Genomic DNA, 22,398 nt, shown 5'->3' on the forward strand with positions numbered 1-22,398 from the left:
ATATTTCTAATGTTTTCACGAGTATCCAGCTAGTAGTTTGGTTGTTGCATTTGCAGATATTTCACTCAGTAAGAATCATTTTTATCCTAATGATATCAAGACAGCAAAGTAGGTAGGGTTGGTATCAGTAACACACTAGCGCATGAAACTATTCTTGCAATTCTATTATATTTCCATTCTAGCTTCATACTTCCTGATTACTGAAAGCCTGTTGTCCATGTATGGAGTATAGTGTTTTCTTCTTTCTGATCCTGTGTTTGTGGCGAGTAGCGGATTGGCAAATATGCATCCTTATTTGGGCTCATTGTGTTCACAGTGCATGACTTCTGGTTTCACTCGTTTGGCTTTCCTAGTTAGGTGTTAATCTTTTTCATCCTATTTTCTTATTCAGCTGGATATACGCAAGGAAATGGCCAGCCTATGCGCAAGGATCTCAGCTAAGCACACTCTGCAGCTTTTTGACCCTTTTTGCATGGCTTGTCGTCATTTCCCCTATAGCAGTTGTGCTAGTGTGGGGAAGCATCCTTATTGCTCTTATGGAAAGGAACATAACTGGTTTAGCTGTTATAATGGTTGGCGTTGCTTTGCTTCTATCATTCTACTCTATAATGCTCTGGTGGAGAACACAATGGCAAAGCTCAAGTATGTTTTCTATCCTTTGTGTTGATTTTATAAATTGGCATTTCTTCTTCCAGATTTTTTGCCCATGTAGTTCTCATTTTTTTTCCAAACGTCATCATGCTTGAGTATGGTTGCTCCTGAAATGCATTGGATTTTTGGTGGGCGTTATATTATCTCTCTAGAACATGAATAAACCCTCTGTCTTCTGGCTATAAATAAACACTCAATTCTTTTTAGACACCGATAATAATTCAATGTTACTGGACCCCCATATATTTGCCATGACATGGCGTTTTGTACTTCTGTATCCAATTTGCACGGTGTTTGGTCCCGGCATCTAGCATTCCGCCCACAATAGTTGGCCATACAACCGCGATTATTCCATATCAAAATTTCCTGCGGAAGGAGCTGACTAGTCACATTAGAAAATAGAGATACTATGGGAATTATTTCAAAACATGTTCAACATAAAAGTTTTTAGATCATCACAACCAAAGTGTGGCTAAATCACTTCTGTAGCTAACCACATTTTGCCTATGCTAAGTTAGCCGTGAACCAAACGGACGGCTTACATAAAGAGAAGTTCTAAATCCCTGTGGACCTTTGAGGTTCAAAATGTTATCAGCCGTTTCATCTAAAAAAGTTATCAGCAGTACTTGTTCCAGAATTTCTTCACTTTGTTTTCTTTTCGCTTGATCTATTAAAGATATTAACAAATGAAAATCCCTGTGGGCTGTGGAGGTTCAAAATGTTATCAGCTGTTTCATCTAAAAGTTGTTCCATCATTTCTTCACTTTGTTTTGTATTAGTTGTTTCTACTACTCGATCAATCAACTATCTGTTTGTCCTTTAGTGAGCTTTTTGATTGATCTATTAACGATATTAACATATGGATTGTTTGTTGCAGAGGCTGTTGCTTATCTTCTCCTCTTGGCAGTAGGTCTGCTGTGTGCCTATGAATTTTGTGCTGTTTATGTCACAGCCGGTGCTAGTGCTACTGAGATCAATTCTCCATCTGGATTCTTCTTTGGATTATCTGCAATATCATTGGCCATCAATATGCTCTTTATATGTAAAATACTGTTTAATGGTAAAGCCACTTCTCTCAGCTTAGTTGAGCCTTATCTTAATATAAAAAATTATGAAACTTTTGAAATTCAATACATATTATCTGCAGGAAGTGGATTCGATGTTGATGAATACGTCCGGAGGTCGTACAAGTTTGCATATTCTGATTGTGTTGAAGTGGCCCCTGTCTCATGCTCCCCTGATCCCCCGGATCCTAGTGAGTTATACATGACAAAATCCAGCAGGTGAGTCCAGCATTTTATTCTCAAAATATCTTTTACTAACTTAACTAAACTGCGGTATACCAGCTTCAGTAAGTTTTATGATGTTCACTTGGCTAATCTATTTTTCTTTCAAATTTAATAAGATGATGAGTTAAAAATGCAGGGTGTTGCATCTAGGGCTTCTCTACCTTTGCTCCCTGGTTGTGCTTGTTGTCTATTCCATCTTGTATGGTGTGACATCAAAAGAAGCACGTTGGTTGGGCGCTTTAACTTCAGTTGCTGTAGTGATTCTTGGTAATGCTTTCTCTGTGGACTATCGATTGTTTGTGCTCTGTATCTGTTTCTTTGACATCCTGGTTTTCTGTTGTACAGACTGGAATTTGGGTTTGTGTTCATTCAGGTTTGAGCTTCTTAAAAGTCGGACGCTAGCGTTATTTGTGGCTGGAACATCGCGCGTTTTTCTCATATGTTTTGGGGTTCATTACTGGTTTGTATTCATCTTTGTGCTTCTTTAGTTGATCATATTCAAGTCCTAGTACTTCTTCCTACTTACTGACTAAGGTATTAAATTATAGGTACCTTGGACATTGCATTAGCTATGCTTTTGTGGCATCTGTTCTTTTAGCTGCTGCTGTCTCTGGCTGGCTTTCTATTTCCAACCCCTCAGTTGCAAGGATTGATGCACTAAGAAGTACAGTGATAAAGCTGCGAGAAGGATTTCGAAGAAAAGGACAAAATAGTTCTTCAAATTCATCAGAAGGTTGCGGATCTAGTGTGAAGCGTAGTAGTGGTAGTGTTGAAGCATGTCAACATGGTAACACTACTGATTCTATTTACAGAAGTAATTCACAGAGTGATGGGGTCCATTGGAATAGTGTTCCTTTTGATCGATCCAACAGTTGTCAAGAAGGCAGAAGCTCTGACAAGAACATAGATAGTGGACGTGCAAGTTTAGCACATCGCAGTAATTCGTGCCTTTCTGCTGTCCAAGACTCTGAAACTGCGATCATTTCTGCAGATAGACATGGGGATACCACTGCTTCACTTGTTGTTTGTTCTAGCAGCGGGTTGGAAAGTCAAGGCTGCGGGTCTAGTGGATCAGCCACTGCCTCGGGTAATCAGCAACTGTTGGATTCGAACTTAGCTGCAATTTTTCAAGACAGGCTGAATGACCCAAAGATCACATCTATGCTAAAAAGGAATGGGGGACTTGGAGACGTGGAACTGGCTAATCTTCTACATGATAAAGGCCTGGATCCTAATTTTTCTTACATGTTGAAAGATAAGGTTATGGATCCACGGATTTTAGCTTTGCTACAGAGAAGCAGCCTAGATGCAGACCGAGAACATCAAGATGATGCAGATGCTACTGCTACTGAGGAATTGGATACGACTATTGCAAACCAGATCTCTTTGTCAGAAGAACTCAGGAGAAACGGGCTAGAAAATTGGTTGAACATTTCAAGACTGATTTTTCATCAAGTGGCCGGTACTCCAATACGGTCCTTTGTTGTATTTACCCTAATATTTATTGTAGAGACGGTTACTGTTGCTGTCCATCGGCCAGAGCCCATCAAGGTGATAAATGCAATACATGAACAGGTAATATTTGTCGCAGAAGCACTATAGCAGCTTTGAAAGATTGATTTAGCATTGGCAAAACATGTGATAGTTTTTCCCCCTTCATTTGGCAGTTTGAGTTTGGTTTCTCCATACTGCTTTTATCACCAGTCGTCTGTTCCATCATGGCATTCACATGGTCCCTGCGTGCGGAAGAGATGACGATGACATCCAAACCACAGAAGGTGATTAGTGATATACAACAAGAGAACTTTTCATTCTTTAGTACCAATTATCATGCCATGTCAGATTATAACCGTCATACTAATACGAGGTTCTTATCACCATATCAGAACAAGTACTTTGTACTATTTCTGTTCTAAAACTTACCATGAGCCAGATGCTATGTAATGCAAAAGGAATATGATGCTAGAGGCAGATTGAAATGTTGTGCAAGAATTTTAGCAATACATGTGCGTGCCTCCGGATAACTCTGGATATCTTTACTAGACATGCTTTAGTGCATCAAACTCTCTTATGTAAAGGCCATCTGTGCTTATCTTTCGAAAACAAATAAATATGTGCTCACATTGCACTGAGTATGCTGGGTCTGTCCTTTTATTGCACTGAGTATGCTGTTATGCTGCTTAATTTTACTTGAAATGCAACTTCATTCTCAGCTATATGACTTGCCATTGTTTTCCACATCTTCAGTATGGCTTCATCGCGTGGCTGCTGAGTACATGTGTTGGCTTACTTCTCTCTTTCTTGAGGTACACTCACTGCTTAATATCTGAAATATCCGTAACTATTATAATTTTAACCATATGCAATATTGCTAACTAATTTCTGTGCCTGTTTATTTTCACTTAAGACTAAATATTTTCACAAGGGTATAAAATGATAATATGCACATCATGCTAGTCATAACCATTTGTTCCGCATATGGTCTTAAGGGCACTTTATTATTTATATACGTTTCATACATAATTTTTCTTCAATGGCTTCTGTACAAGAGAATCATTTGTGTATGTGATTTCTCTTAAAAAAACTTACGGCTCTTTATATTTGCGGACGGGATTAGTGTATACTAGAAATCCTGAGTGTGCCATCCTCAGTTGGCAAGTGACGTGACCTATATCTATTAGTTGTGTTACATGCATGTTTCACTTTAGGTGGCATGAGATGATGATACATGCTCAAAAATAGATCTCCACTTTGTTTCTATGGATATCAATTTACAGCCGGTTCTACTATGAGGTGCTTTATCCTGTAGGATGTTAGAGAAATACAGATCCAAATTTTCGTACTCCAGTTATCAAGTGAGCTAAGATATAATGCAATAAAACATGATTCAAGCAAGTACAATAATTATACGGGATTAAGCATTAGGCTAGCACACAGACACCCTTAACAAAGTCTAATGGTGGTGTCACTGCTGAAGGTTTTCTATTGTTTGTCAGTTTGCCTTAGGATGAGCTTCATTATGTGATTGATTAACTAAATTTATTTTGGGTGCATGTGCAAGACTAAAGCTTTAGGTTGACTGCTATTTTTTAGCTGGGTAATGATGATGGCTTGACACATCCACTGTCTATAGTCAAAACCTGTTTTACATATAGACTCTGTGGCAACTAGATATCTTCAATGAGTGCAATTCCTATTTTCATTGGTGAAACGTATCCTTTTTTGGGTCTGAATGTTACCTATGCTATTCTGCAGCAAGTCATCAGTTATATTGGGTTTGTCTCTCACGGTCCCACTTATGGTGGCTTGCCTCTCATTTGCTATTCCTATATGGATGCGTAATGGCTATCGTTTCTGGATTCCGGGAGGGGAACTTGATAATCGTGAAAATATCCGTCAATCTCCAGGGAAGAAAGAGGTTGGTTTCTTGTATCTTCTTAAAATTTAGCAATGGGTATTATTTATATATGTACTAACCAATATGCAACGTTCATCTATCTAAGCTCTTTGCATACCCTGTACTTATAATGTATGACACACTCTGACCCAGCTTCCTGTTATGTCCTGAGCTGTAGTTTTATTGCATGCACCATGTTCTGCAGTATATATATCCAAACATGGACAGTTTTCTGTCCCTATTTTACAGTATTACCCCCTCCGTCCCATATTAGTTTCGCTGAAACGGATGTATCTAGCACTGAAATATGTCTTAGATACATCCATTTCAGCAACAACTAATATGGGACGGAGGGGGTATTATTATTCTAGATACCTTCAGTCCACCAATGGTATTTGAAATTATGTTCATGTTGCTCATTATTAGTCTTCTGTTGTCAGGGGACTCTCTTCGCAATCAGCATAGTTGTTTTCATTGCATCAGTTATTGGCCTTGGTGCAATAGTTTCAGCGAAGCCTTTAGATGCTTTAGGCTACAGAGGATGGGATGCTGATAAAAAGAGTTTTTACTCTCCCTATGCAACATCTATGTATCTTGGATGGGCATTATCTTCCACAATTGCGGTGCTTGTTACTGGGGTGATACCTATTGTTGCTTGGTTTGCCACATACCGATTTTCGCCTTCATCGGCCATATGTGTTGGCCTTTTCGCAAGTATGTTGTACTTGATCTTTTCTCAATTTGATATTGAAGCTGACACTTTCAGATATAACTGATTCCCGAGTTGTTACTTTTTGTAGCTGTTCTTGTATCCTTCTGCGGTGCATCCTATTGGGGAGTTGTAAATTCACGTGAGGACGGGATTCCTCTAAAGGCTGATTTCCTGGCAGCACTACTCCCCTTACTTTGCATTCCTGCAATGTTTGCTCTGTTCACTGGGCTGTATAAATGGTATAAAGTCCACCTGTAGCATTTGCATTTCTACTCATATTTTTGCTGTGCTGAGATGAAACGCAAAAAATTGCAGGAAGGATGATGATTGGAAGATCTCTCGAGGAGTTTACCTTTTCGTTGGCATGGGAATGCTGCTATTGCTTGGTGCAATATCAGCAATCATCGTCACAATTAGACCTTGGACTGTAAGTTAACCTAAATCATGGAGAAATCTTCATATACATGTTTAATTTATCTGTGTATAAGTTATAACGGAGTATAATTGACATGCCATCTTTATACAGGTCGGAGTCGCATGCCTCCTAGTTATCCTGTTCCTCGTATTTGCTATTGGGGTCATTCACTACTGGAAATCTAATAACTTCTATTTAACAAGAACACAGATGCTACTTGTCTGTTCCCTTGCTTTTCTCCTCGTGCTGGCTGCCTTCCTTATGGGTCTGTTTCAGGGTGAGTACAGGTTCTCCCTTCGCTGTCTTCCATTCTGCTTTCACTAGTTTTAGCGGCTTGGTGCACTGTACTACTGTCATTATTTCATATTAAATGTGAATATCTTTTACAGGCAAACCTTTTCTTGGAGCATCTATTGGTTATTTCTTATTTCTGTTTCTTCTCACTGGAAGGGCTCTGACTGTAAGTTTGATTTATGTTACTTGCATAACTATTAGCCATCAGATGCTAGTTTTGATGTTTGCTGATCATCCCATAACACTGAATGAATATAACATTCTCAGGTCCTTCTATCTCCACCAATTGTTGTTTATTCACCACGGGTATTACCCGTATATGTTTATGATGCTCATGCAGACTCTGCCAAAAATGTTAGGTATGGTAAACAACCTTCATACCATAACCTTCTGAGATGAACCTAATCTTTCTTATGTTCTGTATTGATCATAGTTTATTTTTGTTTCTGTTCTGTCCTATCCTATATGTGCTGTTGTCATCTGATAAAATACCCTAACACCACTCTCTTTACAGTTACGCCTTTCTTATCTTGTATGGGATTGCATTGGCAACTGAAGTTTGGGGTGTTATCGCTAGTCAAATAATGAATCCACCGTTTGTTGGGGCTGCTATTTGTGCTAGCACTCTTGTAATTGCCTTCAGTTTCGCTGTTTCTCGTCCATGCCTAACTCTTAAGGTTGGTACTTTTGTACAGTATAAGCAAACACCGAACATTCTTTGTTTTTGCCCTTTTTTCATCTGTAATTCCAAGTAATAATCCCTATGAAACTTGAATCAGATGATGGAGGATGCCATTCATTTTCTCAGCAAGGACACAGTTATTCAAGCAATGTCACGGTCTGCTAACAAAGTAAGTCGATTTATATCATACTATGAAGATGCTTCTTAACAAACTACTGATTTGAAAACTGGTCAATATAGCATTTTTTTCTGCATACCACTGTTAATCCTGTCTGAACCATCTTTTCAACTTTCTTTTCATTAACAACATTTGTTGAGAACTATCACCAAATTTGTGCTTAGCTAGTGCACATTCTACCTCGTTGCATACCTTTCCTATCCGTGAACTTTCAGAAGTACATAAATGTTACCGAGATGGCATCCTTTTGTAATTACGTGCCAATAGTTCTTCCGCCGTAGGCATGATTATCTATCAGCTGTCAGTCTAGATGAGAATCTTGTTAGCGAGTCCACCAATTTCCAGGATATGCACATGACAATGAGAGCACCATATAACAATATAATATTGTTGTTACTGTATGGTTGACCATATGTTCTTTGTACAACTCAGACAAGAAATGCTATATCCGGGACTTACTCAGCACCTCAGAGGTCTGCAAGTTCTGCTGCTCTTTTGGTGGGAGATCCTGCTGTTACTTTGGATAGGGCTGGGAACTTTGTGCTTCCTAGGGCTGATGTTATGAAACTGAGGGATCGTTTGAGAAATGAAGAAGTCACTACAGGATCTTTCTTTTGTGGAGTAAAAAATTGTTTCATGGTTTGCCCTGGATCTCCAGCAGACGTTGATTATCGGAGGAATATGTGTGCCCATGCACGCATCTTGGCTTTGGAAGAGGCAATTGATACTGAATGGGTTTATATGTGGGACAAATTTGGTGGTTATTTGCTTCTGTTGCTTGGATTGACTGCCAAAGCTGAACAAATACAGGTAAACTCTATACTTTTCGCCATTCTTGTCTCTCCCTAATTCATGAGCATTGTTAATGCTGTATATTTCTGTTTGTTTCAGGATGAAGTTCGTCTTAGGCTATTTTTGGACAGCATAGGTCTTTCTGACTTGAGTGCTAAAGAAATTAAGAAATGGATGCCTGAAGATCGAAGGCAATTTGAACTTATTCAAGAAAGGTAATTAGTGATGTTTTTACATGATACCATAGTTTATATGTAGGGCTCCCTGGAAGTCATGAGCTCATCGTCAAAATTTTGCTTTTATTTATGTCTGCAGCTACATAAGGGAGAAAGAAATGGAAGAGGAGGTCTTGATGCAAAGGAGAGAGGAAGAAGGGAAGGGAAGGGAAAGAAGGAAGGCATTGTTGGAGAAGGAGGAACGCAAATGGAAGGAGCTCGAAATATCATTGCTGTCTAATATACCTAATGCTGGAAGCAGGGATGCTGCGGCTATGGCTGCAGCTGTCAGAGCCGTGGGAGGTGATTCTGCTCTGGAAGACTCTTTTGCCAGGGACAGAGTCTCGTCAATAGCCCTTCACATACGAAAAGCACAATTGGCACGACGAGCAGAGCAGGTGCTATTCCCATTATACTTATATTTATTTTTTATGGTGCTATATGCAAAAATATGTACTTTTTGGGTGCACGAATTGCGGATAGCCATCCTTTGTGAGTTTATTGAATGTTTCGTGGTTCACCTTGAACTGGTAACCTGACAACACATCCGTTTAATGACTTCATGATCAAAAATAGCGTTTTAAAATAAATTCTATAGCACATGCTACATGCACATTTCCATTAGTTACGAACTGTTGAATAGACTAGCATTCCTTTTCTTGCTGATACTATTTAGAATTTTAGATATCTGACATTGTTATAAACTGGTGAACAGACTAGCATTCCAGGTGCTGTATGTGTACTTGATGATGAACCAAGGAGTACCGGGCGCCATTGTGGAGAAATTGACTTGTGTCTTTGTCAAAGTCAAAGAGTGAGCTTCTCCATTGCAGTAATGGTTCAACCGGTATCCGGTCCAGTCTGTCTTTTCGGAACCGAATTTGAGAAGAAGGTTTGCTGGGAAATCTTGGTGGCAGGGTCAGAACAGGGAATGGAAGCAGGGCAGGTTGGTCTTAGATTGGTAACTAAGGGTGAAAGGATGACTACTGTTGCTAAAGAGTGGAATATTGGTGCATCAAGTATTGCAGATGGCAGGTATGAACTTTTCACCAGTTTTATATTTTGTGTGGAAACAAAAGAAAATCAAAAGCAGCTAGCCTGTTCAACTTTTCCTTGCCACTGCAGTGACCGCAAGCATTTACTGTCTGTTACAGACTTACCGTGTTGTTTTTCTGTGGGGTTCCACTTTTTCTTCGACTAGTATCTGTATAGAAAGAATGTAAATCTTAACATTTGTGGTTCAGACCAGACCTGTTAACTCCTGCTACATTATTAGTGGTTTTCCCCTATAGTGTTGCTTTAGTTGTAATATTTTCAATGAATAATTAGGCGGTAGTTCCACTGAAAAATCTTTTGATGCAGATTTAGTTTCCTCTACTTTCTTTTACTAGTCTCATACTCGCCGATTGATTTTGCAGGTGGCATATCGTCACAGTGACTATAGATGCTGACCTAGGTGAAGCAACTTCTTTCATAGATGGAGTTTATGATGGATATCAGAATGGATTACCGTTGCCTAGAAACAACGGCGTATGGGAACCTGGGGCAGATATTTGGGTTGGTGCGAGGCCACCCACAGACTTGGATGCCTTTGGTAGGTCAGACAGTGAAGGTACAGACTCAAAGATGCAGATAATGGATGCTTTCTTATGGGGAAGGTGTCTGACTGAAGATGAGATTGCTGCGCTATATACAACCATGAGTCCTGCGGAGTATGGCTTTTTTGACCTTGCAGCTGAAGATGCTTGGCATGGAAGCTATTCTGCTAGGGTATATTCTAGCTTCTAATTCCTTATTTGTACCCTTTTGTGATGTCATTATTTTGAAGGTAATATGAAATTACAAATGCCATTGTCTTAAATTTACTGTATTTTCATTCAGGTGGATGACTGGGAGAGTGAAGAAGCAAACTATGAGCTATATGATCAAGAGGATGTCGAATGGGACGGGCAGTATTCAAGTGGTAGGAAACGTCCGGTGCGCGATGCAGTAGCTATTGACATTGATTCCTTTGCTAGAAGACCCAGAAAACCGAGGTTTGAGACACGAGAGGAAGTCAACCAGCGTATGCTGTCTGTTGAAAGGGCTGTCAGGGAAGCTCTTAGTGCAAAAGGGGAGAGGGCATTTACTGATCAAGAGTTCCCTCCAGATGATCGATCTTTATACGTGGATCCAGGGAACCCTCCTCTAAAATTGCAGGTACTGTTCATGCATATATGTGCTCTTGTGCACTAAATATTGTTCAAGTCTTTACAATTGATTTTTGTATGAGTTCAGGTTGTTTCTGAGTGGACGAGGCCTTCTGACATAGCAAAGGAGATATCTATTAATTCTCAGCCATGCTTGTTTTCTGGTTCTGTGAATTCCTCGGACGTATGCCAGGTATATAGTGTTTGGTTTGTGCCGCTCTGGTATTTTTCCCTACAGTAGATTTTTTTTAGCAAGATTAAATCATGTTTTGATAGTACTAACGAATTTCCCTAACTGTTCTTTTCAGGGTCGGTTGGGAGACTGCTGGTTCCTGAGTGCAGTTGCAGTTTTAACTGAGATGTCTCGTATATCTGAAGTTATAATCACTCCAGCATACAATGAAGAAGGGATTTACACTATCCGATTCTGCATTCAGGTATTTGATACTCTGAACCTATCTCTGATACCATGTGAGGAAATATTCAGCTTCTATTTCCATGAGGCCATAGACCGGTATATATACGCGTACATGTGAAGTAAATAGACGGGGATATTACACCACTCAGATTATTGGCGTTTCTCCTGAACCTAGAGATGTTAGCAGAAGTCCCATATTATATTTGATGCCTCTTTGTTATCATATACTCCAACAAACTAACACCCTGACAAGCAGCTGTCCCAATTTACATATAGTACATTATGCACGTATTGCAGTAAAAAAGATACCAAAATTATTCATTAGTGCAGTTTTATCAATTTAGCACATGCCTGCAGTCCTGCACAGTTCTGTTCCCCCATTTAATTGAGTAGATTATGCCTACATGTATTATAGATCAATTCATTAGTGATCACACAATTTCCTGATCAAACTCAACAGTACCCAAGAGAACGAACTAGTGCACACAGAGATTTGTCTAGGGTGCATCATAGTTTCTCTAGGGTTTATGCATTATTTTCCACCAATAATCTAATTCATTTTATGAACTAGAGCATATGCATTATCTTCAGCTAACTTGACTCTTTCTTCATCACGCTTTTCCACTAGGGTGAGTGGGTGGCTGTGGTCGTCGATGATTGGATTCCCTGCGAGTCTCCTGGAAAACCAGCATTTGCTACGAGTAGGAAACAAAATGAGCTATGGGTATCCATTCTTGAGAAAGCTTATGCAAAACTTCATGGCTCTTATGAGGCGCTAGAAGGCGGGCTTGTGCAAGATGCTCTAGTTGACCTCACAGGAGGAGCTGGCGAGGAGATTGATATGCGGAGTCCCCAAGCACAGATCGATCTTGCTAGTGGAAGATTGTGGTCTCAGCTGTTACATTTTAATCAAGAAGGTTTTCTTCTTGGTGCTGGAAGTCCCTCTGGCTCTGATGCTCATATTTCATCAAGCGGCATTGTTCAGGGACATGCTTACTCCATTTTGCAGGTTTGCTCTCATTTGTTTGTTCCAGCTTTTGGCAGTCTCCATTCTACGTTGATACATTTATACTGTATTTTCAGATAAGAGAAGTTGATGGCCACAAGCTTGTCCAAATTAGAAATCCTTGGGCAAATGAAGTTGAATGGAATGGGCCATGGTCAGACTCGTCACAAGAGTGGACTGAACGAATAAAGCATAAGCTCAAGCATGTTCCACAGGTACTAATCTTTTCCCGGCTATAATTTTGAGTGAGTAGATTGTACTCCATTAGCTTTCATCAGAAAGGATTAACATTGATTTTTTTGTATTACCAGAACAAACAATATATTTTTATTATGAAAAAACTGTTCCACACAGTTTTTACCATCTCAATGTGTAAGCAATCAAGTAAACAGAGTGCAGCTTATTTTTAAATACTGTGAAAATAAAAAGCATCTTATTATCAATACTTCAATAGCCACCCCTGCAATTTTTGGTTATAAATTGTCTCTTTCGAAAAAAACAGGCACCTGCATTTGAATTTACAACTCTCACCACTCACCACAGTATCTTATTGTCTATTATTGTTGGTGCAGTCAAAGAATGGTGTATTCTGGATGTCTTGGCAAGATTTTCAGATCCACTTCCGATCAATATATGTTTGTCGTGTTTATCCACCTGAGATGCGCTATTCTGTCCATGGGCAATGGCGTGGCTACAGTGCAGGTGGTTGCCAAGATTATGACTCGTGGCATCAAAATCCTCAGTACCGACTTAGGGTAACAGGACGTGATGCACTGTATCCTGTCCATGTGTTTATTACCCTTACACAGGTATGTGCCATCTGCATGTGTTAATATAAGACTTGAAGAAAGCACTTTGATGCTGATTTTGACACGGACTTCTGCTTGTCAGGGTGTTGGTTTCTCTAGAAAGACAAATGGTTTCAGGAATTACCAATCTAGTCATGATTCTTCCATGTTTTATATTGGAATGAGGATACTCAAGACAAGGGGCTGCCGTGCTGCTTACAATATCTACATGCATGAATCTGTTGGCGGGACAGATTATGTAAACTCAAGGGAGATATCGTGTGAATTGGTCTTGGAACCTTATCCGAAAGGATACACAATTGTGCCAACAACTATCCACCCAGGGGAGGAAGCACCTTTTGTTTTGTCAGTTTTTACAAAAGCACCAATCAAACTAGAAGCTGTTTAGGGCAAGATTGAGACTCCATGCGGTTGCTACTGGTCGCTGTGCCTCACAGCTGCTGGCCCAGGTTCTTTGAGGCCGAGTGACAGGCCCAGCTGTGGGTTCAAGAAGACCAGGAAATGGGTAAGCGCTTGATCCTTGCAGTTGTCTATGTTCCGACTTTGCCCTACTTCCGTCGGCAGTATGGTCTAATGCTGCAGTGTGCTCCAAACTATAAACAACCTATCTGGTGTGCTGCTGCATTAATTTAGATAAAAAGATGGAGTTCAGACAACTGACGGACCTTATAACCATTTCAGGGTATTTGCTAAGAGCGGTACGCCTATAGCTGGGATTTATGATGCAGAGCTCTGCACTTGGACCTGAATATGCTGGAATCCATCAGGGCGCTCTACCTGCAAGCTGATGAGAGAAGGCAATGTTTTTGCTAGCAAAGAAAGAGAAGGTAACGTTTCCAGTCAGCAGGTTGCATGGCGTGAATTGATCGGTGCATGTGCTGGATGAAAAGAATCGTGGCGTTTTGTGTCCATGCTTGTAGATAGTGGTGGCAGCTGACATTTAGACCTAGTAGCCCAATCCTGTGTATACCTGTCCGTGTTACCCCTGTACATACTATAGAGTTAGATGAGTTTAACCTTGCGCGTGTCGTTCTTAAGCGCATATCGCTCTTGTGCAGCTTGGAAATGCCGTTCTAGCAAGCTGCAGTTTTGCTGATCCATAACCTGAGGGTAGTCTGGCCATAGTTGTTTTCATTGATTGCCTGTATGTAATCGAAATCTGATCTCATTGAAAGGAAGCGATTTTTTGGTATATGATGTGAAGCCTTTGTTCCTGTGCTCGTCATTCACCCAGTGTTGCAATGACTAAAAGGGATCTGCTTTCCCCCTACGAAACAATGACTAAAGGGATTCTGCTTTCCCCCTACGAAAATGGATTCGGACTCGAGCAGTATTACTGCACTATTTTAGACTTCATAACTTATCACGGGAGGTTCGACGGTGTGGATCATGCGCAGCTGGGCAGAGCACGCACGCAGTCTTGAACTCAAAACTCTTTGAAGTGCTCCTCGTCTTTACGCCAATTCGGCAGTGACCGGCATGCAATAATCCGGCGCCGTAGAGGTGGGTGCTTCTGGGGGACCGCCACCTGAGTCAGTGACCATAGCCTGAGCTGCGTATACGTGCGGGAAGCAAATCGTCCGCAGTAGGTACGTACATCTACGGGATACGGGGTGAGCCCTGGGTTATACCTGGCCATGGGAAGCCCGGCCCGAAAAGGCCCGACCCGGCCCGACCCGACGCTGTCCCTGGGCCTAGATTTTGAGCCTGAAGGCCGGGCCGGGCCAGGCCTGGACCAGTCATTTTTGCGCTTTCCTGAAGGTCGGGCCGACCCGACCCGAAGCCCGACGGGCTTTTAGATGTTCAGGCCGGGCTCAGGCCCAAAAACAGGCCCGTTGGTCGGGCCGGGCCCGGGCCTGGGATTATTGCGTCGGGCTTGGCTAGGCCCGGCCCAAAGCCCGGCCCGACCCGAGGTATGGCCAGGTATACCCTGGGTGTCCGAAGCGATAAACAAATTTTTGTACAAATAGAACCGATAAACATTTCCATTGTTCAGGTCACAACCGTTGTGCCCTTCAATAAGCTGCACGATTGTAGGCAGCAGCGATGATTATCAGGCCAGAAAGGAAAAAGGTGCCAAGGAGAACTTTTACTGACGCCGAGCCCCGGTATCACGTCACCTATCGGTGTCAACCATGGAACGTCGGCACATGTACGCGCACGCCCTGTGGCCTGTGTGCTGTGCCCTCTCACATCCGCCGCTCCGAGACACCTGCGCGACGCCCGTACGTGCCCTGCCTGCCCGTTCGGTTGCCCGGCCGGCCGGTCGGTCCGTCAGGCGGCCGTGTTAATCGCATCGCACCGCACCTCACCGGTCATTCCCTCTCGTCCTCTCGTGCTGGTATTTACGCCGCGCCGGGCAGGGTGTTCCCCGCGCGAGCCGCTTTGCGAAAAGCGTACCGCCACCACCCCTGCCAAGTGCTAACCACCTTAAAGCAGGCGGCTTTGCCACTAAAACCCCGTCAAATACTCCACCCAGCGGCCACGAATCATTAGCATCGCGCACGCACGGACGGGCGCAGCAAAGAAAGGCAGAGAGAGTGCGCGAGCTTGCCGGCGCTGGCCATCATGGCGAGAGCCTTTCGCGCGGCATCCCCGCTGCCCCTCCCCTCTTCCAGCTCCAGGAGCGCCACCGCACCGAGCGGCGGCGGTGGCAGCGGGAGCTTCACTTGGCTGCTCAAGAAGCGCTCCAGCAAGGCGCCGCAGCGCAGCGGGCCGAGCGGCCAAGAGGCGGAGGACGAGGGAGACGAGGAGGAGGCTGGAGCAGCCGCTCTGTCCTCCGCGCACTCGTCTTCCACCGGCGAGCAGTCCTCCTCTTCCTCCTCGTCGTCGAGGAAGAAGCGCGCGGACGCGCTGGCGCGTCTGCGGTCGGTGTTCCTGGCGGCGATCACGCACCGGCGCCGGCGCCGGCAGCTCGGGTCGTGCGTCACGGGCACCATCTTCGGGCGCCGGCGCGGGCGCGTGCACGTGGCGCTGCAGACGGACCCGCGATCGGCGCCGGTGCTGCTGGTGGAGATGGCCGCCTACTCCACCGGCGCGCTCGTCAGGGAGATGTCCTCGGGCCTCGTGCGCCTCGCGCTCGAGTGCGAGAAGCCGCCGCTCAACGCAGGTACGTCCGCCACCTGTACAATCACAGCTCAAGCGCCAAGGCCACACAGATTAACCCGCAAGCACGTGCAGGGGAGAAGCGGCGGCCGCTGCTGGAGGAGCCGACGTGGCGCGCGTACTGCAACGGGCTCAAGTGCGGCTACGCGGTGCACCGCGAGTGCGGCGCCGACGAGTGGCGCGTGCTGGGCGCCGTGGAGCAGGTGTCCGTCGGCGCCGGCGTGCTCCCGGACGACGGTGCCGCCGGGGCCGCAGGCGGCGCCGGCGAGGGCGATCTGATGTACATGCGCGCCAAGTTCGAGCGGGTCGTCGGATCGAGGGACTCGGAGGCGTTCTACATGATGAACCCCGACGGCAGCGGAGGACCCGAGCTCAGCATCTACCTGCTCAGAGTCTGACGGCCGATCGAGCAAACAATTCTTCCTGTATGGACTTTGTACACGTCCTTGTGCATGCATATTTTTTTTTCCTTTCTTTCTCTTGGGTTCCATGTATTCTGTTGCAGGACTTAATTGGCTGGCCTTGTACAGTATGTAGTACATACAATAGTATCATTGCTCACTCTAGTGCTTAATCAAAATTAATGTTAATATTTCCTCCATTTTAACATGCAGTGCACATTAGAGCAAAGGTTAACCAAATTTATAGAACAAAATATAATCATCTACAGAACCAAATCAATATTATTAGACTTCTCATGAAATATATTTTCATGGTATTGTGGACGCAATCCCATCCATTCGATCAACTCCTTCCGCACGTAAATTGTGTGCCCATAGTTTTGCACTCTTAAAATACAGAGGATAAAATACAGAAAATTCAGGCAAGCTCTCACCACAGAAAATTCAGGCAAGCTCTCACCACAACCAGGGTGAAAAGTAAACACACACGCGCGCGCGTGCGCACACACACAATACAACCCCAACGCATGAGGTTCTGTCCTAAATTGACCAACAAAGCCGCGTCTTGATCAACACTGCATGGACTTTGTACACGTCCTTGTACATGTCCTGGTCAACTCGAAAGCGCGATACCTCCAAACGAACAATCCTTGCCGACGCACCAACTACGCTTGAGTGGGTGATAGGACTCAGATAACCCTGGAAATGTCATGGTCTTGGACTCATCCATGACGACGTACATAGCTCACCTGAAGAACAATCCAGAACAACGGTAAGCACCAACAAAGGAACAATGTCGAGTGCGTCGCCATTACCGATTTGGAACCGAACCTAGACTTTCGCCCCGAGACAACCAACCAAGTGAGAGCGAGCGAGGTGCCAACATACCACAATGACGCCTCCAAGAAGGGGAACAATGCCCACATGCGCCATCGCCGCTGGCACCGACCGAAGACGGGCATGACTTTCATCCGAATCATCACCATTCCTGCCCATCGGAATGGGGCACACCACCCATGTTGGTTCGTTCCGCCGTCGCGGCAACACCACAACGATGAAGCTGCATCGTCTCGCCCCACCAACACCACCATGCCGAGCTACCACCACTTCCGCTTGCACCACCGTGGTGCCAAGGAGCAGTCGAGGCCTAACTTCACCATGCTTTCAAGTTGCCAGTATCCACGGACCAAGCCCACCAACCAGATCCAGATCAAGATCCGCCGGAACTTCGCCGCACCTCGCCGCCAAGCACTCCACCGAAAGGGAGTCACACCACCACCAGGGAGGGGGGGGGGGACCAAGACACCCCAGACGTGAAGCTACTGCAGTCCAGGGCCGCCAGTCGGCGCCTGAGTCGCCCCCACCCAGAACAGAATGAATCTTTGTAGGGGAAGCTCCGATCCACTGCCACCGATCTGCACGACTAGTTACCATGCTACCTTCACACCCATAGTGGCGCAGCCACCGCCGATAGCCCCTGGGGTTGCCGCCCTAGCACCTAGGCTCTGCCATCATGCAAGGCGCTCAGGGCGCCGCCACACACCGGAGGACCCCTCGCCGAGGAAGGACGCAAGCCCGCCACCGTGGTCCACCGGCCGAGCTTTGCTCATGCATGGGGCAAGTTCAATGCTCATTTCCCACACATTATCTCAGGGATGTAACCCTATGTGCCTGCGGACATGCACTCCTCTGGGTGTGCTCCTCTAAGCTTCCATGCATGCGCCATTTTGACATGTCATACTATAAACATCTCTAAATCTCTACTTCAAAGGACAACTTAGCCCCCAATGTATGCTTTCGTGGTAATGACATGTAACTAGGGGACCAATGAAATTCATGAGTTATATTAGGTATTTGTCACATGGTTATAAAAATATGGCTTGGGACTCACTAAGAAAAAATAAAAATAAAATAAAATGGTCCATTTTATTTGTACATATTTTTCTTATGCTTGAGTTGTAGGAAAGTACTGTTGCATTCACCTCAAAGCTTCCAATGTTGTGCATTTGCTGCGAGAAGTTTGTGAAAGTTGGCAACTCACCTCAAGATCTACTTTTTAGTGAGTAAGCTCCAAATTTGTTTTCCAAGCTCAAGGAGAAGAAGGCGAGGCATTGCCCCCCACCCCGAGTATAAATTTAGGATACATCATCTCTTTTTGTGCCTTTGGTTACGTTGTTCCTGAGCTTTAATAACTGCTTTGACTGCAGCTCTTGGTTCCTTGGGTACATATTTTGCTGATTAATAGATGGCCTAACAACAACGAGCATGGACAAAATGATGTGTTAACTTAATCCAGCTTACTAATCTTATGCATTAGCTGGAACATACTGCTACTTAGGATTAAGCACTAAAATCATCACAAATGGACCAAAAGAAATATCAAATCCGTCACAAAAATAACCAAAATTGCAGATTCATCAAAAGTTTTGCAGAACTGATATTCATTGTACCGAGAAATGATTCATCAACATATCAATGGGCAAAAGTACCCCGCATGATGTTTGCTACATTTTTAGTCCAAGGTGTAATATGGTCTCACACTCATAAACTAAGAACATAAAAAAACATCCTGATCTCAGAGGATAAGAGAATCACAATCTTTTGAACAAATACATCCTTTTTATTTGTACAATCACGAGGATTTTTTTTGCTGATAGATTCATATACCATATGTAAAACCCACACAAATAAGATCAAAAATTTGGGCCAACAAAAATAATAAATGAAAATCCACAAACGCAAGTACCTTTCCATAGAGGAGTATGCTGGATAGAACGATCCATCATAAATTACCCAATTGTTTTTTAAAAAGTTGTCACAATCTAAAAAATCACCCCAAATCTCAAGCAATGCAATAGGAAAACCAAAAATACACATACAAATCCAGTGGAAAGTCCCGACCATATCCAATCAGATCAAGAAAACATGGCAAACAAGAAGCAGGAGCAAAGTTTCGGACGAGACTTGCCTGCTCCCCGCGTGTGTGCCCATCCGTGCTCCCGCATATGTGGCATGATTTGATTGGAACAAAATAAGGCCCGACCCCACCCCCTTAAAATCAGAGGGGAGATGATTAGATTAGAAAGGAAAAATAAAAAAAGACAACCGTAGGATGAAGTGGGAGCACGGATGGGAGCATGGGGATGGAGCAGGCAAGCTGGAGGAGGCAGAAGTTTCCTTGGAGGAAATCATCAGCAAGTGGCAAGACATTAACCCAGATCGATCTCGTCTCCTCCCCTCATCCCGATCTGGATGCAGATCACTTTTAATGCACTTGAAAAGGTTGCTGGAGACTTACATCCCCAAACTCGACATTGCCGGCGGTGTCAACCGAGATGAGCGAGCAAAGACAGGAGCGGAGGAGAAATAAATGACGAGAAAAAAAGTTGATGTATGTGGTGCACATGAATCCGGACGAGGTAATTCACCAACATGGGCCAAGTGTATACGGTAACGTTGTTCAAAATTGTTGTATTCTAATCATGTATTGCCATAGTAAATCATATTGTCCAGATCACAGTGAGCAAACACATGTCCGGATACCTAGCATCAGGTAGCTCATCCTCCAAAATGCCCCTCTCCATATTGCCCATATTAGTCAAGATATCATGCCAAAGGCTGGTCATATTGTCCCATATATCGGTCTATATCAGTCGATATGTGCGAAATTAATTTATGATATGACATACTAAATCGGTATTAGTAGGATGTTAAATGGATATATTGGTTGATATATCAGTCACATCGGCCTATATTGATAACCGTGAGTGATGCTATTGCAATACCTACCGAGTGTACGTTGTCAGGTCATAAAATACAATGACTTGACCATAGAAAATTCAATAAACGAGCAATACCAAGTATTCAAGGACAAGCCCTTGTAAGTACACCTCATACACTCTATATTTTTTATCCACTCACACCTAAGATAGAAAGTGCTTTACTCTTTTATTTTGTGGACGAGACAAAATCTTATTTTAGAAACCTCTTGCATGATATTTTTACTATCTCATTCATGATATTTGTTAGATAAAAGCATATTCTAGAAACCTCTCTAATGCCTTTTTTTAGTATTCTTTCATGATATTTGTTGGAGAAAAATTAGAGTTCTTCCCAAGATATTTAAACATGCTAAATGAAAGCAAATCAAACACATATTTATATACACTACAATTCACCCAAGTGGCAGAAACTAATCCATGGAGGAATGTGATTTTGTGATTCTTTTATTTATTTTTAGAATCTAGGAGAACATGATTTGAAGAATGGTTTCGAGGGGCAATGTCTCAGAAAGAATTGGCAGATGTAATTATCCTTGGAAAATATGACTTAAAGTTAGTGTTAACTATGTGCGTAATGATGGATCCATTAAAGTTGTATGATAAAGTGTGTCTTACCTATCCAAGGTGGTTACTTTTTTGCTAAGTTTAATAGAAAAATATAATAGTTAAACTAGCATGTTGATAGAATAAGTTATAAAGAAGTAAAAAATGTGATTAACTTTGCTGAGTGTAATAGAAAAATATACTAATCAAACTAGTATGTTGATAGAATGAGTTATAAAAAAGTAAAAAATTTAATTAATTTTGCTATGTGTAACAGGAAAGTATCCTAGTGAATATCGTGCATTGATAGAATGAGTTATAAGTAAATACAATATATAACTAATTTTGCTAAGTTTAATGAAGAAATATAAATGTTAAATTTTATCGTGCATTGACAACCCATTGGTTTAATGAAGCAATGTGGAATTATCAACCAATGGGCTTATTTCATGGGGGTGATCACTTATATTCGTTAGTGGAAATTTGTAATGGGAAATCGCAAGCCCATAATGCCCATGTGCTATGTGCTAAGCTTAAACATCATAACTATGACCTAAAATGTTCGAGAAAATCTATATCCCATCCAGACATGCCCCATTTAGAATTGCAATAAAGTCTAGAGCATATGGATATAAGATATATACGCTCCCCTCAAACACCGGGATAAAGTTTTAAAATACTTCCGAAGAGACATATTGTTTAGCTACTAGATTATCCAAGAAAACTAGATGATGATATGCACAATTTGGTGGGTGTAGGTTGGGATGAAAACTATTTATTTTCATGCTCGTGCAATATAGCATATTAGAAGAAATGTCATTGCCTCGTTAACCCCCTAGAAGGTGGTCGTATGATAAATTAGCATGACATGGCTACAACCTTTCCGCTCATGTTTTATTATCCTAATGGGGGTCTGTCGTGGTTTTGTCACGGGAGATGTCCTAGTGTGAGGACTTAGATATGAGGCCATCGCAAACGGTGATTAGCTTGTCGGGGTTGAGCGGGTCGAGAGACATGAGTTTACCCAGGTTCGGCCCCTCACAATGGAGGTAAGAGCCTACTCCTATTTTTCTGCTTATTGCTTGTGTATCGATTACAAGGGAGCATATTCGCTTGACCTAGCTATTGATTGACTGTAACCTGATCTATCTATCCCGGGGACTCGCCTTTATATACAGGTCGAGGGCCCTGGGTTTACAAGAGTCTGGGTCGTGTTATGACCCGTGACTAAGTCCAACTCTGAGTCGCCTTGCCCCTTTAGCAAGTCATCATGTGGCGGCTTATGCTTCTGGGCCGCCACTGCCGCCTTTTGGTTCTGGGCCCTAAGCCGGCCCGTCTTGTGTGCCGCCCTTCCAGTCTTGCATCTTGATCACTTTGGCCCATCTAAAGTTTAACTCCGAGAGTCGCTAGTAATATGAACCGACCTTTGTATGGAGGGTTATATCGCGGGGTCATATCCCCAACATTAGGCCCCAGATTGATTTGAATTTATTCATGTCAATCTTCAATCCATCAGTCTG

At 43.0% G+C, this 22,398-nt stretch overlaps 2 protein-coding genes across 2 annotated transcripts in view; both read left to right on the forward strand.

Moving 5' to 3' along the window:
* LOC123137948 (calpain-type cysteine protease ADL1) overlaps window positions 1-14,239 on the forward strand; it is a 16,847-nt gene extending 2,608 nt beyond the window's left edge. The window contains exons 3-32 of the mRNA XM_044557845.1: window positions 392-642; window positions 1,529-1,711; window positions 1,799-1,934; window positions 2,077-2,207; window positions 2,286-2,400; window positions 2,489-3,515; window positions 3,608-3,718; window positions 4,188-4,246; window positions 5,196-5,358; window positions 5,778-6,051; window positions 6,138-6,288; window positions 6,365-6,476; window positions 6,576-6,741; window positions 6,854-6,924; window positions 7,026-7,117; window positions 7,273-7,435; window positions 7,538-7,609; window positions 8,051-8,428; window positions 8,510-8,625; window positions 8,726-9,023; window positions 9,341-9,660; window positions 10,044-10,395; window positions 10,507-10,824; window positions 10,903-11,007; window positions 11,123-11,251; window positions 11,861-12,241; window positions 12,316-12,453; window positions 12,811-13,047; window positions 13,130-13,552; window positions 13,729-14,239. Of these exons, the coding sequence (XP_044413780.1) occupies window positions 392-642; window positions 1,529-1,711; window positions 1,799-1,934; window positions 2,077-2,207; window positions 2,286-2,400; window positions 2,489-3,515; window positions 3,608-3,718; window positions 4,188-4,246; window positions 5,196-5,358; window positions 5,778-6,051; window positions 6,138-6,288; window positions 6,365-6,476; window positions 6,576-6,741; window positions 6,854-6,924; window positions 7,026-7,117; window positions 7,273-7,435; window positions 7,538-7,609; window positions 8,051-8,428; window positions 8,510-8,625; window positions 8,726-9,023; window positions 9,341-9,660; window positions 10,044-10,395; window positions 10,507-10,824; window positions 10,903-11,007; window positions 11,123-11,251; window positions 11,861-12,241; window positions 12,316-12,453; window positions 12,811-13,047; window positions 13,130-13,435 (6,355 nt within the window). The 3' untranslated portion in view covers window positions 13,436-13,552; window positions 13,729-14,239. The remainder of the gene's footprint in view (window positions 1-391; window positions 643-1,528; window positions 1,712-1,798; window positions 1,935-2,076; window positions 2,208-2,285; window positions 2,401-2,488; window positions 3,516-3,607; window positions 3,719-4,187; window positions 4,247-5,195; window positions 5,359-5,777; window positions 6,052-6,137; window positions 6,289-6,364; window positions 6,477-6,575; window positions 6,742-6,853; window positions 6,925-7,025; window positions 7,118-7,272; window positions 7,436-7,537; window positions 7,610-8,050; window positions 8,429-8,509; window positions 8,626-8,725; window positions 9,024-9,340; window positions 9,661-10,043; window positions 10,396-10,506; window positions 10,825-10,902; window positions 11,008-11,122; window positions 11,252-11,860; window positions 12,242-12,315; window positions 12,454-12,810; window positions 13,048-13,129; window positions 13,553-13,728) is intronic.
* Window positions 14,240-15,461: 1,222 nt separating this feature from the next.
* On the forward strand, window positions 15,462-16,732 carry LOC123134395 (protein MIZU-KUSSEI 1). Its single transcript, XM_044553655.1, has 2 exons — window positions 15,462-16,156; window positions 16,228-16,732. Exons 1-2 carry the CDS (start codon window positions 15,616-15,618, stop codon window positions 16,548-16,550), a joined length of 864 nt encoding a protein of 287 aa, XP_044409590.1. The 5' UTR covers window positions 15,462-15,615; the 3' UTR covers window positions 16,551-16,732.
* The last annotated feature ends 5,666 nt before the right edge of the window (window positions 16,733-22,398 follow it).

Source organism: Triticum aestivum, chromosome 6B, assembly GCF_018294505.1.
Source record: "Triticum aestivum cultivar Chinese Spring chromosome 6B, IWGSC CS RefSeq v2.1, whole genome shotgun sequence".
NCBI classification, from domain to species: Eukaryota; Viridiplantae; Streptophyta; class Magnoliopsida; order Poales; family Poaceae; genus Triticum; species Triticum aestivum.

Excerpts from the sequence above, each read along its gene's own strand:
- LOC123134395 (XM_044553655.1), top strand. The coding sequence starts at position 15,616 with ATGGCGAGAGCCTTTCGCGCGGCATCCCCGCTGCCCCTCCCCTCTTCC. Across the intron at positions 16,157-16,227 it reads GAAGCCGCCGCTCAACGCAG|GGGAGAAGCGGCGGCCGCTG; the intron begins GTACGTCCGCCA and ends AAGCACGTGCAG.